The following is a 15,587-nucleotide window of genomic DNA, read 5'->3' on the forward strand; positions in this document are numbered from 1 at the left end:
ACATATCAGAGAAACCACTCCACTAATTTAACACAGCCACGGCATGATGACACAGGGTAGAATATTTGAAAGCAGATTCATACAGTAGCTTTAATGAACTACATTATAATTTTATATAAGGAAACCCAATAAGAAAGGAAGATTCTCAGGTCCAATAAACATAACTCTACTTAAGTATGAATTTGAAAAGAGTATTTCAGAATATTAATCGTGGTTGTGACAGAGAGGGGATTTTGACGTGTTTCCTGCATTATCTGCATTTTCCAAGCTTTTATTTTTGACAATAAGTATTACTGTCAAAAATACTTTTGTGGTTACTTTCTACTTTATAAACTTTATAAAAGTACTGTGTACTTTTATAGTTAGAAAAAATTAGGTAAAATAAATACTTCAACATTTAGTTCCATCAACATAATTTCAGTATAGTATGCAGCTTTTTTTGAGTTTTGCTTTACTAAGCAAAGAACATGGAGTTTTCCTTAAGACTGGTCACATTGGGTTTTCCCTTGGAAACCTGCTCACCTCATCATAAAATTCTGGGTTTTGATGATGGTGTAAAACTGCAGCAAAGGCGCTTCTTGTGAACACTGGCCCACCAGGTCTGCCGTAAATGCACTAAAATAAGAGTTAGCAAAGGGAAACACCAGCATTCAATGAATAGAGTAAAAATTAAACTCAGATGTGCTGCAAACAACACTCCTATAGCGTAAACTTAACCATCTCTGTTGGATTTCTTCTGCCTACGAGACTCCAGGCCCACAAGCCCCCTTACTCCTGGCCCAACCCCCGCTCCAGCTCACCCCCAGCCCTCCCCACACTCCTCCCCCCTCCACATGGTAGCTTTGGACAGCACCTTGCTCACTGCTCCCTTTCACACCTCCATGCCTCTGCTCACGCCATCCCCCTGTCCCAACCATCTCCCTTTCTATGTGCACCAAGCAAAAGTTCATGCATGCTTCATGAAATGACTAACCCCTTCCTCTGTGTCCCTTCAGGATTTTTCTATACTAAGTATTCAGTGTGTGTCCAAAAAACCATTTCAGCACCTTCTGTGTGCCAGGAGGTATTTTGTCATGACTGTCTTTCCCACTAAATTGTGAATTTCTCGAGGGCCAAAACTGTATTATATTCTTCTTTACATCTTTGTCTCCTTCCCTTCCTTAAAAGCCATTTTCACATAGTTACAGTAAAGAATTTGGGATCTGGAGCCAGACTGCCTGGGTTTGAACCCTGGTTCCACTAATGTATGACCCTCAGCAGTTTATTTAAATTTTGTGCATTAGTCTCCTCAACTGAAACAATGCAGATAATAATAGTACCTGACTCCAAAGACTTTTATGAGAATTAAAGGAGGTTAATAACAATACAGCTCTAAGAGGAGAACCTGGAATACAGTAGGCACTCAATACACATCACCAGGAATCTACTACTAATACTACTGCCATGCTACAATACACATTTAATAAATGCCAAACTTATTATTATTTCTAGTATCAAGGTAACTAATATAATTCTTAGCACCCACACCATGCCTGGCTCACAGTAGGTGCACGATATGTTTACTGAATTGAACATGCATGAGAAACTTGCATCCCTAAGGAGTATAACAAGACAGAAATAGTCCTTTAGAAGCAAGAACTCAATTATTCAATATTCCCCAAGGTTCAACATATGTGGTTATAGATTGTGATGGCATAATCTTTTTGTGTTTGTGTCAATTAAAATGTTCTAAATTCCTTTACTTGTGCAATAACCTGCAACTACATTTTTAAAATAGGAAAATGCAAACATCTATGAAAAAAAAACAAACCTTCAAAGGCTGGGAGTCTTCCTCATCTGAATCTTTGAACTCAATGCAAATCGCAATATTTCTGGCCTGCAGCAGTATTTAAAGAAAAAAGGGAAAGAAAACAAAAAGCCAAGAGGTGAAAACATTTATAAAAGAACATGAGAAGCCAAAACCTAAGAGAGTTTAATATCAGAAATGAAACTTCCATCTTTACACTCACCTTGGCAAACGTCTTTTGACTGTCGTATTTCAAGTACTTAGGATAAACATAAAGGTGGTTGTTGTAGATGGTGTAAGGCTGAGTGTGTTTTGGTATGCAGGGTACAAATTCTTCTACTTCAAATGTGACTGGGGTTTTAGCACAGGTTTCAAATTGCTTCATGGGAATGTATGATGAATTGACATAATCTGAAAAATTAAAAACAAACAAATTGAAGAACAAAACCAAACAAAATTTTGTTTGTTTATGATATAGAACTTACAACTTACTAGGGAAGTCTGAGGAAACATTATCAATTGTAATGTCTAGATTGCCCAGAATCACTGGGAGTTTAGCCATCTTCTCAGGTCTGCAAACAAAAAAAGAAAACAAAAATCAAACATTTATAAGTTAGGTTGCCTCTAAAACCTTAATTCTAGAGTAGTGCTTCTCAGAGAAATATAATGCAAGGCACAAAATTAATTTTAAACTTTCTAGAAGCCACATGTAAAAAAGTAGAAAGAAATAGGTAAAATTAGTGTTAATACATTTATTTAACTCAATATATCCAAAACATTCTTATTTTGCTATGTAATCAGTATAAAAAGTTCCTCCTAATTATTCAAAACCAGATGTGTTTTGAATAAACTTACAGCTCATTTCAGTTTGGACTTGCTAGATTTCAAGTGCTAAATAGCCACATGTGGTTTAGTGGTTACCACGCTGGGCAACACGAGACTAGATAAGAACAGCAGTAAACTGTTAAAGTTGTCCTGAACCATTTCATCCTCCCCATACATTCTTGGCTCATTTAGCGTCATGAAAACTCATAACTAGAAGTCATCTTAGGCTCCAGTATCTAGCAAAACACTGACTTCAAAGTAGGTACTCAATGAAATGTTTGGTGTCTGTATTTTGCTCGACTCAATCCAATATAGGAATCTCCTCTGAGATATTCCTGAGATGCTCTATTACTGCTTCAACCCTTTCCAGTGACCAGGAAACTTCCAACATAGCTGTTTTGACACCCAGATTGCTCTTCCTCATAGCAGGGTAAAATTTGCCTCTCTGACACTTCCACTCATCAAGGGGCCTAGTTATGTTTCTCTATGTAACACCTTTCAACCATCTATAAACAGCTACTACGCCTTTCTGAAGTCCTTCATTCTCAGCCCTTTTGCATCGTCCTCCAATCCCATTTCTCTCCTAGAAGAATGTCCCATTTACATCATGGCATCCAGAATGGCACAGATGAACCTCAGTATGGTCTGACTAAGTGGGGGTAGGACAGCTGTCTGGTTTTGAATAATACACCTTCTACCAATTCAGCTAAAATGCTATTACATTTAGGTAGCCACACCTAATGACGTACATGAAATTTACAATCACTAAAATCCCTAAATCTTCTTCCACGTGCTTTATCTCATGCCACATCTCCCCATCCTGTATTTTTATACAATTATGCTTTTGAAACTCAGAACGGGATTTAATTTTTGCCTTGATGAAATTTCATCCCTTTATATTTGAGCTACTTCTAGTTGATCAAAACTCTCCTAAATCCAGCTTATAACATCTAATGTATTAAGATGTTCCTAAGAGCTTTATGTTGTGAAGACATTTCATCACCACGTTAGGTTCTCTTACAATCATTGATGAGGCTACTACACAGAATGTTGCCATGAACAGGTTCCTTCTCAAACCTCCAATGCCCATCGCCGAGCTGATACTAGCCCATTCGTCACTGTTCCTGGCATCTGGTTACTCAAGCAGTTGAACAACTATCCCCTCAAGTGTGTTCCCCTCACTCGTTCACAGGACACCTTGGCACATACACTTGTCAAAGTCTTTGCTTATTCCTCTGTTCCTGTGTTATACCAGCTTGGCAACCCCATTAAAGACAGAAGCAGGAATGTGGTTAGGAGGACTTGTTTGACATGACATGACTTATTCCTAGGAAAACAGAACACTGACTCATGGTTCTTCATAGACCACCTGTGTAATAACGTCTTTTAGACACTGCCAAGAAACATCAAAGCTCAGTGGCCAACAGATTCAGCATTTGGTTTTGTTCCCATTTTTGAAAAGTTCCTAACTCCTGTTTTTAAGATTCCTCAGACATCATTATTACCTACGAAGCAGCCCCACATGTAACTTGTCAGGCTGTCTTGGGTATTGTCCACCTGAACCAGATTTCCCCAGCAAGTCTACAGTCTTGCTTCCTTACGGCTACAGACTTTGCTGAGCACATTCATCGGTGCCCATCACCAGCTCCAACCTGCAGAATCACCTTCTCTCAGGGTTCCTTCTCGTGTCCACTTGCCTTTTCTATACATCTGAGTTTAAATGAGCAGTTCCTTGAAATCCTAAGGTACAACGTTCAGGAAGGCAAGTCAATTTTTCACACATTCTGCCTATCTTCAGTGAAAAAGATTCTGGCCAAAAGATGCCTGGATACAGTCCGGCGTTGCCCCTACATTTGGTCCCTGTACCCCTTCTGTGATGTGTTCGCAAACACAATATCCTTTTCCACCAGCAGGACGACTGTGCCTCCAGGGAGCTGGTGATGGCCTCCCAAGCACTGTATGCTTCCACAGTGACAGACTGTTGGAGCCTCTCGGCTTTTCACAAAGCTCTTTAGGGGCATCAACCTTTAGACCCATGGGTTTCTATGCAGGCATACATTTTTGTGACTTAAGTGCCTTGCTCCACCTCTTCTTCGAACAGTTTAACACTGCAACACCCCACAAAACACTGCATTCCACAAAATCGCAGAGACACCTATGAAGTTATATCTGCTTCGTTGAGTCAGAAATATTCTGTTTATTATAAATAATACTTGTAAATGGAACTACTGAAGAGTATTGTACTTCACCCATTCCTAGTTATTTCCACCTATGAATGAATAGGCACCTTCTTATCCATTTTGCTTTTATGATCACTCTGGTATCACCCACATATAAACTTCTGAGAGAGTTGGATTTCTAAGCAACAAATTTTAAACATGCTTCACTGGAACTCCTGTACCATGTGTTACATACTTCTGTGTCTAACTGTACTGATTTCTTACTTGGGTTTCTCCCTCTGCTGAGGGCTTTTACTTCTAGTTGCTACTTCTACAGAGGCATTTTAACACCGTGCATTAGAAGCAAGCACAGATCTGAGCTTAGTTCCATAGCACACAGCACACAGACTCTGTGGGAGCTGCTTCTACCAACTTAGGTTTTTAAAACATAATCTTAAACCTATTTCAAAAGTTTAGGGTTTTTATTGAACCTGGCTTATTAGGTATCAAAACCTCATACACAACAATTCTACTGCCTTTTTGATACCCCTTTCCAAAGTGATGAGGTGTGTGTGTGTGTGTGTGTGTGTGTGTGTTACACAAAGTGAATTCTCTCATGACTGGGATTAGTTTTTTTTTACAAATGCTAGAAAGTACATATACCCTATGCAAAACGTATAATACTTGAGCATGAAAACCCATCCTAAAACAGCATTGATTAAATAAATGCATAATGTAGATACATGTAGGATATCTGCAATTTGGAAACTCCTTCTGTCTGTGGATACACCCAGGAATGAGGCTCAAACTCTCTCTCAGGAAAAGGAAAGGTCTTGCCTTCCCGCTGCCCACATATTCCTGCTGGCTCAACAATTCCCACAGAGGGAAGGGGCATGGCATTACAAACTAGCAGGCATCCCATGCCAGCAGATGTGCTTCCCTCTGTCTGTGTGACTGCAGTCTGGGCCTCCCTATTCTGCTTCCTGTACTGACCTATTAGTGTGACTAATAGGCAATGTAGCCCTGGCTGGATCTGTGGTTGGTGGTGAGGCTAATCTTCTAATTGCTCTTTGTAAAAGGAAATATTCCCTAAAAGCATTGCTGTCACTTAAAAAATTTATGTGATTGAAAGAAACTTGAGATATTTTTGTTTAAACAAAATCACCGAATTTATGTCTAAGAGACATTTCAATCAGCATTTATCAAGCGCTTACGATGGGACACAACAGGCAGTACATTAGGCACCATGGCTACAAACAAGATACAATTCCTGTCCTCAAGAAGCCAAAAATCGAGGGACACTGTCGACCGTCAACTCCTTGAGACATATGATAACTGCTTCCATAGCGTTTGTATTAACCTCTACCAGAAGGCGGAGGTCTCGGGTACTGAGAAGGAACAGGGGATGAGACCAGTACTCAAAGCGAGAGAAATCACCCTGACATGTATTTTCATCTATTCCCACCACAGTTCTAGGGGGCAGGGCTGTAACGATCCCCCTTAAAAAGAAGAGGAGACCCAAGCAGAGAAGCCGAGGGAGCTGGCCCATGTCTCCCAACATGGAAGTGAGTTACGGACTGGGCTTTGAAAGACGAGTAGGGTTCCCTCAGAGACACAACAGCAGAAGGGGAGTGTGTATGCTGTATGTGGCTGTCACTTGTGTGCCACTTGATGGGGCAGAACGGGGCATCATGCGGTCAAAGGCAAAGCACAGCGGAATGTACACAGTGGATGAGAGACACAGGTAGCCCCACCTGCTTGAGTGCAGTGTAACTAGAGGGAAATGGAGGTAAGAATGTCAAACTTGGGGACAAAACACATAAAGGTACAGACAAACACATATACGTAAGTCTCAAGCAAAAACCCTAATAGTGTTCTTAAGTAAATTACCCTACATGGTAGCATTAAAAAAGGTCTACATTGTAAAGAAAATATTCTATTTTCTATACTTTGCCTTCGTGCCTTCAAATTCCTTGTAGAAGTGAGAAAAGACACGACCATGAGCAAATCAAATAAATGTAAAATACCAAGTCTCTATTCTTAGATAAATACTTCGTAGAACCTACATGTCAGCAATACCATCCATCTGACAGAATTCTTTTCTTACTAAATACTGGACCGTATTCTCTGGTAATTATTGCACGGGAAAGGGGACGTGGCTGATGAGCTTTGGCAGCTCTTTTCTAAAGAGTGGGGCAGCTTGAGAAAATTTTTCTCATCCATTAGTAAATGACATTTTGAGACAATCATGGGAGCAAAAACAATAGCTTTGGATCAGAGCTGGTGCCCAAGTCACTGACACAAGCTTATTTTCTGGAAAACGTAAAGAGGAAAGAAAAAGAGCAACACTAAGGTTTAAAGAAAGACAGAAAAAGGCATCCTCCACTTCCCTAACTCTGCTGTGAAGAGCCGCAGGCAGTGCACGTGGCATTTCTTATTGAGCAGGATGGGCTCTTGCGAGCCGAGGCACCTTCCAACGCTGACAGCTCTGGATCCCTCTTTCTGGGTTTCTGAGTCTCTCACTGGCCACCTGCAGCAAACTCTCCCACAAGATCCTTCCTACTGAGCAGCCGCATGAAGGGCCTGGCGTGCGTTTGGGGCGGACCTGCCGCATGCTCTGAACCAGTCTTCACTGTCTGTGTTCTGGCTGCCTAGCCTCAGGCTCTCGGCTCAGATCACTTGTTGATTCAAGATCCTGTAAAGTCCCACCTTCCAGCCTCCACTGAGGAAGCCAAAACCAGAGCCGAAGGGAGGGGGGCTACCCCCACGAAGAGCTGCCACCACAGGGGAAGCTTCAAGCTAGCCACCTCAGGAGTAACTTCTGTGACATGGCTTTCAACCTCCATCACGTAGAAAAAAACTTCCTTGTTTGTTGTGTTGAAATATAAATATAAATGTTAGTTTAAAAAAATCTCCACGTAAAATCATGTAGAAAGCTATAAAGTGGAAAGTGAAAAGTCACCCATAAACCCATCCCTCAGAGATAATCAGACTAATATTTTGGTGTATAGCCTATAGGACTATTTTGATGCCTGTCTATCTTTCCATTTAGCCAGCTATTTGCCTACCCATCCCTTCATTTATATACAAAAAAATGTATATAAAATATTTTTTCAAAAATGAAGTCATATCGATACACTGTCTCCTCTTGAACAATATAGTGTGTCTGCCTTCCCACGTGAGCACATACAGACCTACATCACAGTTATGGAGAATTGTATGAGAGTCTAGTGAGGGAAAATTGTAATCTGTTTAATTAAAGGTGACTGGAGTCTTCCAAGAAAACAACTTTTTATTCCATAAGAAAGGCTAAAACTTTCTGGAACTCAAATAAACACATGACAATAATTATTACATGACAACACATAATGTATGACAATACATTACTCAATATAAGTAAGTAAAGGTTTTGAAGAGATGTTAATTATGGCTCTATTTTGAAAGAGAGAAGTAAGAAAAAGGTGAAAATGAAGTTAAAGGACGTGAAAACAGCCGTTCTTGACTTCTTGGCAAACTGATATTGTTTCTTTGGTGTGCGTTTTGTGTTTCAAATAAAAAAAGACTGAAAAGTTCAGATGGTATAAATTAATTAGCAGCTGGCTCTTGGCCATTCTTTTTATTTCATTATCTGTTAATAACCCTCAGTTCTTTCTCATTCCCAGAATTCTCCCAGAAAAATTCTAAAACCCACATCCCTAGCAAAGGAAATCAGTTTTTATAAGTTCAGAAATGAATTCCTTATGACAGAGTAGATAAGAGCAGATTCTCAGCCAGACTGATTTCCACCATTGCTTAACCTCTCTTTACCACGTTGTTATGGGTTGAATTGTGTCCTCAAAAAGACACGTTGAAGTCTTAACCCTAGTACCTATGAGTGCGACCTTATTTGGAAATAGGGTCTTGGCAGATGTAATCAAGTGAAGATGAGGTCACTAGGGTTGGCCCTAATCCAATATGACGTGTTCTTATAAGAAGAACAAAATTTAGACCGATACCCACAGGAAGACAGCATGTGAAAACAGAGGCAGAGATTGGAGTGATGATGCCATAAGCCAAGAAACACCCGGGGCTCCCAGAAGCTGGAAGAGGCAAGGAAAGATCCTGCCCTAGAGATCTCAGAGGGCGTGGGCCCTGCCAATACTCTAATTTCGGGCTGCTAATCTCTAGAATTGTGAGAATAAATTTCCGCTGTTTTAAGACACCCAGTTAGTGGAACTTTGTGATGGCAGCTCTAGGAAACTAAAGCTTCATTAATATGGGGAACGCGTTTAGAACAAAGCTTATAAACAATAAGTACTATATAAATTATTATCCTTCCACTCATCACCCATTCAGTTAATAGTACCACTGGGCACTCCACTGCGCATGGCAGAAACCTGGGTGTTATTTACCTGAGACTACCACCCATTTTTCTCTCTCCTCCCATCGTAACACTCAATCAGGAAACAAAGTAGTAAGTGGGCCTCTCTGACAAGACTTGAATTAGTCCCCTTCTTCCTATTTCCACTTGCAGCGGCTTTGCTGAGTCCCTCCGATCTCTTACCAAAGGTTCCTCAACTGTCTCCTTCCTCCCTAGGCTCCTCTCTACCTCCAACCCACACTTCACACGACCACCAAAAACATCCTTTACAGAATTCAAATTAACCAGGTTATTCTTCCAAGTTTAAAGTCTCTGTTCCTTCCCAAGGACTTGAGGTAAAGTTCCACGGTCACCCAACATGTCGTATGTTGTTTGAGTGGAGCAGTTGAAAAGACTACTCCCACGTCCTCCCTCCCCACCAAACAATTCCTATTTTTCAGGTGTGGAAATAAGTAAGGCCTTGAGACTCACTTCCGAAAGTCAGCGAGGAACTTGAGCATGTCGTCGTTGGAGAGCTTATTGCTATCTTGTTTGTAGAGAGCAGAGAATCTGGCATTTTTGTCAAGGCTTCCAGATGTATCCTTAAACAACGTCCTGAAATAACCAAACAACATTTCTAAACGGAGTTTCCAAAAGACCAAAATAAATCCACAACTTAATTCTGGTTTCTATGTGAAGACTGATTATTAGTCCGTCGGCTGTAGCCAACAGAAATGTCATTATCTAAAAACACGGAAGATATTTATGAGGATGAACACAACTAACCCAATTTACATAGAAAACATTTCCAGCAAATGGCTGGTGCTTAGGAAACAACACACATCGGCAAATGCTTAAGAAGTAGAGCTAACAAATAAAGAGGCTCTGCCGGCCTCACCGGGCTGCCACCCCACTCCCAGCTGGTGACATGTGGCTGGAACCTGGAATACCATCTCTGCAACATACACTCCTGTTCATCCTGCCAGTTCTACCTAGCTACCTTCCAACCAGCATCTTTCCTTTCTGTGACTCTAATAAATGATTTCTCAGATAAGGGGCTTATTTGTTTTTCAGTTTTATACATTTAAACCCTCTTTGCAATAGACAGAATAGGTCAGTCGATCTATAAGTCTGTCTATCCATCCATCCATCCATCCATCCATCCATCCATCCATCCATCCATATATCTATATCAAAGGCATAAGAGATGTTCCCCTTACCTTGCTGCCCAAGCAAATGGCATCCGGTACTGTCCTAGTCTCTGGCATGCCTGCTTGGCATTCTTCAGCACCTTCTGAGCAACCTTGAGGACATGAGAATAAATGATAATGAGACGCTGCATCCCTGACAGGAGAGTTTGCATGTAAAGAACCATCATCCATGTTCATCAAATAAGCACTTCCTGTAGTATCAGATGCACGGAAAAGCACATCTGGCGGTAATGAATATGGATGGATTTACACTCAGTGCAGAGTATTCTGTTTAATGCATTCTCTAGCAGTGATTTTCAATGAACATAGGATGAGGACTGTTTCCAAAATATCATGTCTTTTCTTATCCAAAATATTGCTTTCACAGGCAATGAGCGTGCTTTATCATAGGCTCTCACTGTTCTTTATGAATAAAGGCTACTTATGATAAGTCACTGAACTATCAATAATTACTAATCCTTGGTATTCATACCCAAATATATCCCATTACTAGACTTTAAGTGAGAACATTAATGAGAATACTAAGCTTTCACAGCTCCTAACGTGCACTGGCTTGTGCAGAGTCCCATAATTTGCGAATAAATATTCATTATTAAGACATTACAGGTGTTGACTTACGTTAGCCAGGGCTTTCAATTGCTATAGTCTTGCTTTCTAAGTATAAATTGCTGTTATTTTCACTTTCTAATGATCAATTTGGGCTTGTTATGGGTTGACTTATTACCGCTATAGTGCACAGTGAGGAAGATTTGCTTCGGGCCTAACATGTACGCATGGCACATCTGTTAATCAACTATATCCGTATTACTAAAGCACATGGTGCTTAATTTCCCCAAATTTGCTTGTACTGGGGTGCTGCATTGTTACCAATGCAAAGTTTGACTGATTCAAGTGACGTGTTGAAGGGTCTTTTACATTATTTAAGTACATCAAAGTTGAACCGATTTTGGGACAAGTGACCTAGTGCCTATGACCCAGTGTGTGTCATGCAGAGCCGCAGCATCAGCATCATGGGACAGTGTCAGGAATGCAGAGTCCCAGGCCCCACCCCCGAGCTCCTGGGTCAGAACCTGCATCTGAAAAGACCGCCCGTGATCTGTGTGCCCCAGGTTTTAGAGCGCTCTTCGAGAAGGCTCACAAGTAGAGCAATAGAGCCGTCTGTCTCTAAGTCAAATTGAAACCAGCCCTATGAACCTATAAGCCATCACACCTCTTTGGGTTCCACTTTCCACAGTTAAAAACAAAGGGCTTGGTTTACACTTTTCATTATCCCCTCCCATTACAAAACATTATGATTCTACCGTAATCACACTGTGGGGACTGCTGCCTTCATGAGTGAGCTGGAAAACACGTCTTGATTGAAACAGATGTCAGGAGCCCATCTAGTCCCTCCCTCCCTTATTCCAGCGGGTTATGTTCGAAGGTATGCAGTCATAGGGTAAAATGGCCTACCATCCTGGAGTCGCAATTTTGGTAGAAACCATTATTTTTAGCTTCTAACAATACTCACTACATTGTGGAGTAAAATGCAGTATTTGCATAGAAAGTAAAGCTAAAACAGTCTTCAAATAAGTTTCACTCTTCCCCGCAGTGAATGAGGACTGAGCTGTCAGACTTCCCAAGGGTGCAAATGGAACATAATGTATGTGAAAGTCAGAGTGAAAAACTCATGTTTGCCCTTTAGGTTTTTTTTCCCTTTTCTTTCTTTTTTAAAAAGAATCTATTCGTGGGAGATACCTAAAGAAACTTTTCATAAAAATTTCCTCTAAAACAAAAATTTACTCCAAACGATGTCCTAGAGCATCTTGGAAAACAGGAGGAGACAATTCTGATAAACAGAAAACAATTGTCCTCTGTAATATCCCTGCCAAACCTTCTAATCTGATGTGAGATGGTTGAGTCTTAATCTCTGCTTTAAATGACTGCTTTGCAGGTGTGAATAGGCAGAATGGTGTGTATGTGGCTGAGCTTTACATCCTGTAAGTGATGAAGAAAGAGCAGACATCAGCAGATGCTCAAATGGACAAGAAGTGTGGAATACAATGTCTAGTCCACAGCGACATGTAATTTTGCACCAACATGAGCTGCCACCTTTCAAACCCTGCACGTGGCAGGCAGAAGTAGCAAAATTGGAAGTGTCATGCATACAGACACAGTCAGGGGAGTAAATGTATCTTGGGCCTTCATTGATTATTAATCAAACCATGAAAGAGCTAAAAGAGCTTCTCATCCAAGGTTTTACAGACTTGATTTAAAAAATAAAACAGCTTCTCTCCAGAGACCCAACTTTACTCAGCTTTTATCAGCCAGGAAGGCATACTGTTTAAAACAATGTGCCTGGGTAAATGGGCTTTTCCTTGACTGGGGCTGTAATAACTGATAACAATGTCCCACATGTCTCAGTGACTTGCAGTGTCCATATTAGCTCTGTCCTGTACTATCTGTCTGATCCTAGCACTATCCCTGAGAGGAAGGCAGGGGCAGGTAATAGCATCATCCTTCAACTACACGTGGGACATCCGGCGCCCAGAGAGGTGACATGATTTGTCACCGAGTTGGTATCCCGGCCAGTTAGGTGCTCAGCACCCAGGTGTCTGACTCCTAGACCTATTCTTTAAGGGCTGTCCTGCGTCTCGGTAGACACACCTGTGATGTATCAGTGGCCACAGAGAGAAAAAAGCTCTGAATCAGCTCAGTGAACCTCCATTAAGCCTCTGGGGTGTCTCCTCCTCTGCTGACCAGTCCTTGGTCATTGATTATTAACAGGGCCATCTCTCAAGTCACCACTTACAAAAAAATTTTTTTTAAACTAAAAATACTGTAAAACTAGCAGGGACAGCATTCAACAGCTTCCTCTAACCAGGTAGCTCAAAGTGCTAGAAAGTGACAGTTAACTGCCCTTTGGTCACTTTAGCTGTGGGACACTGAGTAGGTAACTAAACTTTGTAAGCCTCAGTTTTCTAAAGTGTGAAAGGAGGTCTTGGACTAGATGACTTCTAATGTTCAATAATCCGATGGTATACTACGGTACACCCACACCTACACACTCCCGTGTGCTTTGCACACACTCGTACACCAAACATACATCATGTATGTTTCTTTCCCTTTTCTAACTATGGTCGCTCCACCTCTGCCACCAACACTCTGCCCCAACTGACAAAACACACATAGACCTGAACCACCACTACTACCGGCCAGAACATCTGAGCCAGATCATCTCCTAGTCGGTCTGGTTTTCTGTCTCATATTTGAGCATGAATGTACCCAAATATAATTCCAGATCCCGAGAGACACAGCAACAAGTCGATGAACTGTATCTGAATATAATGCATGTACTTTGTAATAACAGTTTACTTTAAACTGGTAATTCCTTTGCAAATTATTTCATGATATATCAGGATAGTCTAGACAAATGTAGCACTTTATTTACACACAGGACTACTTTTCATTGAAAATCAGATACATAGGTTAAATATAAGAATAAATCTATGTACAGTAGTCTATATCTTTTGAAATATAAATATGGTTTAACTTTGATTTCTTTAAGCATTTCTACTTCAAAAGAGAACCCTTTTTATTTTCCGATTGCTATTTATCACCACAAAGCATAAAAGTCATCCGTACCTTAGAAGAGTCTGAACTTTTCATGTATGGCTCAGCACCGTGGGTAATGCTCCCCTGAAGGACTTTTTCAATTCTAGCCACAAGAAATATATCTGGGTGAGGACATGTGACTGAAAATATTCCCTAGGGGACAAACAATTTTTTCCAGTGAGTCGAATTCACAGCCATGTTAAACACGTCCTATGAACAGTAAAGGTTCTAAAGCAGCAAAGAACAGCGAAACAGTGTAGCTATTAAGAAGCACCCAGTGCCAAACTGGTTAACTGATCAAATAGTTCATCATCTGCTCAAATAGGCTATTGGGTGGCGGAGGCAACTAGCTGAAAGTTTAGGAAAAATAAATGAGAAATCGAAAAGCACTTCTCTCTGTTTGCTTTTACTGTTTAATTTAGATATGCTGTCAATATAATCAAGAGCCTCACTTAACCCAATTGTGCATGACAAAGTTTCTATGTATTTGCATAGCATGTGCAAGGTAAGTCAGTCTTAGTAGCATGGCTGCTGGGCTCATACTCCCTACCTGCTTCGGATACTGCATGGAGGCTTCATGAAGGATGTCCTGAAGGGCAGGTGAGCTCTGCCTGCTGCCGCCGTTCATGAGAGCTGGGGACGTGGTGCCCAGCATCTGCCTCACTGAGAAATGGTTCAGGTCCACATGGAAATCAGCAGAAATCTTTCGGTTGTACTTTATGTCAAACAGGGACAGAGTAACAAAGAAAGGCTCTACCTGAACAAAACAAAACAATCCAGACCATCACGATAGCTGACATTTTCAGGGAAAAGGAGGATGTTGCTACCCAAGAAGAAATTACTAGCCCTCTTTATGACTAATGTAAATAACTGCTAACGAGAAATAGCCTTGATCCCTGGCCTTTGTCATAAACATCCTGTCCCTGAAGGCTGAACAACCCTCCACATCCTGATCTAAACATCGTGCTTCCTTGACACCAGGAGCTAGGATTTCATGTCATGCAATGGGCACATCTGAAACCTTGGAATATTTGTTAAAAATCTTTAAGGAAAATTACATTTGTGGTAGGTCCTTCTTCATTCTCGGCAACACAGCATTGTAAATTGAAAGATAAATCATTGCACTTGACAAGAATTCTTTTTCCAAATTTCTCTTCAAATGGCTTCACTTCTGGCTCAGCTGATGAGAAGTCAAGCTTCTTTAAAAGAAATGCAAATGTATAAATAATTATGCTCACATTAAAAAAGTCCCATCATAAATGTATCCTAAGAAAACTGCCTAAAATATGGAAAAGCCATATATACTCATTAAAATAGTGTTACTGTTTTATAAGTTTATATAGTTTATAATAATGGTCAAACGATGATCTAGCTACTTAATGGATTATCGTGCAGAGCTTAACAATTATGGTCATGAACAATGCAGTGTCCATCAACAGATGAATGGATAAGCAGAATGTAGTGTCTACAAACCATGGAATATTTACTCAGCCACAAAAAGGAATACAATTCTGACACGTGCTACAGCATGGATGGACCTTGACAACATTCTGGTAAGTGGAATAAGCCAGACACCAAAGGACAAATACTGGATGATCTCACATATGTAAGTTTCCTAGAATAGGCAAACTCATAAAGACAGAAAGTAGAACAGAGGTTGCTAGGGATGAGAA

At 40.7% G+C, this 15,587-nt stretch overlaps 1 protein-coding gene across 34 annotated transcripts in view; it reads right to left on the reverse strand.

The window, feature by feature from the left end:
* Nucleotides 1-15,587, reverse strand: part of DOCK9 (dedicator of cytokinesis 9) — a 256,028-nt gene that overhangs the window by 80,297 nt on the left and 160,144 nt on the right. For 33 of the 34 annotated variants that reach the window (XM_074329465.1, XM_074329468.1, XM_074329454.1 and 30 more), the window contains exons 11-19: nucleotides 14,973-15,113; nucleotides 14,465-14,671; nucleotides 13,945-14,067; nucleotides 10,330-10,412; nucleotides 9,602-9,724; nucleotides 2,279-2,358; nucleotides 2,010-2,197; nucleotides 1,811-1,876; nucleotides 523-615 (exon numbers count right to left, since the gene is read on the reverse strand). In XM_074329465.1, coding sequence (XP_074185566.1) covers nucleotides 523-615; nucleotides 1,811-1,876; nucleotides 2,010-2,197; nucleotides 2,279-2,358; nucleotides 9,602-9,724; nucleotides 10,330-10,412; nucleotides 13,945-14,067; nucleotides 14,465-14,671; nucleotides 14,973-15,113 — 1,104 coding nt within the window. The remainder of the gene's footprint in view (nucleotides 1-522; nucleotides 616-1,810; nucleotides 1,877-2,009; nucleotides 2,198-2,278; nucleotides 2,359-9,601; nucleotides 9,725-10,329; nucleotides 10,413-13,944; nucleotides 14,068-14,464; nucleotides 14,672-14,972; nucleotides 15,114-15,587) is intronic. The other variant, XM_074329449.1, reaches the window with a different exon arrangement.

The sequence above is a fragment of the Rhinolophus sinicus genome, linkage group LG04, assembly GCF_036562045.2.
Source record: "Rhinolophus sinicus isolate RSC01 linkage group LG04, ASM3656204v1, whole genome shotgun sequence".
NCBI classification, from domain to species: domain Eukaryota; kingdom Metazoa; phylum Chordata; class Mammalia; order Chiroptera; family Rhinolophidae; genus Rhinolophus; species Rhinolophus sinicus.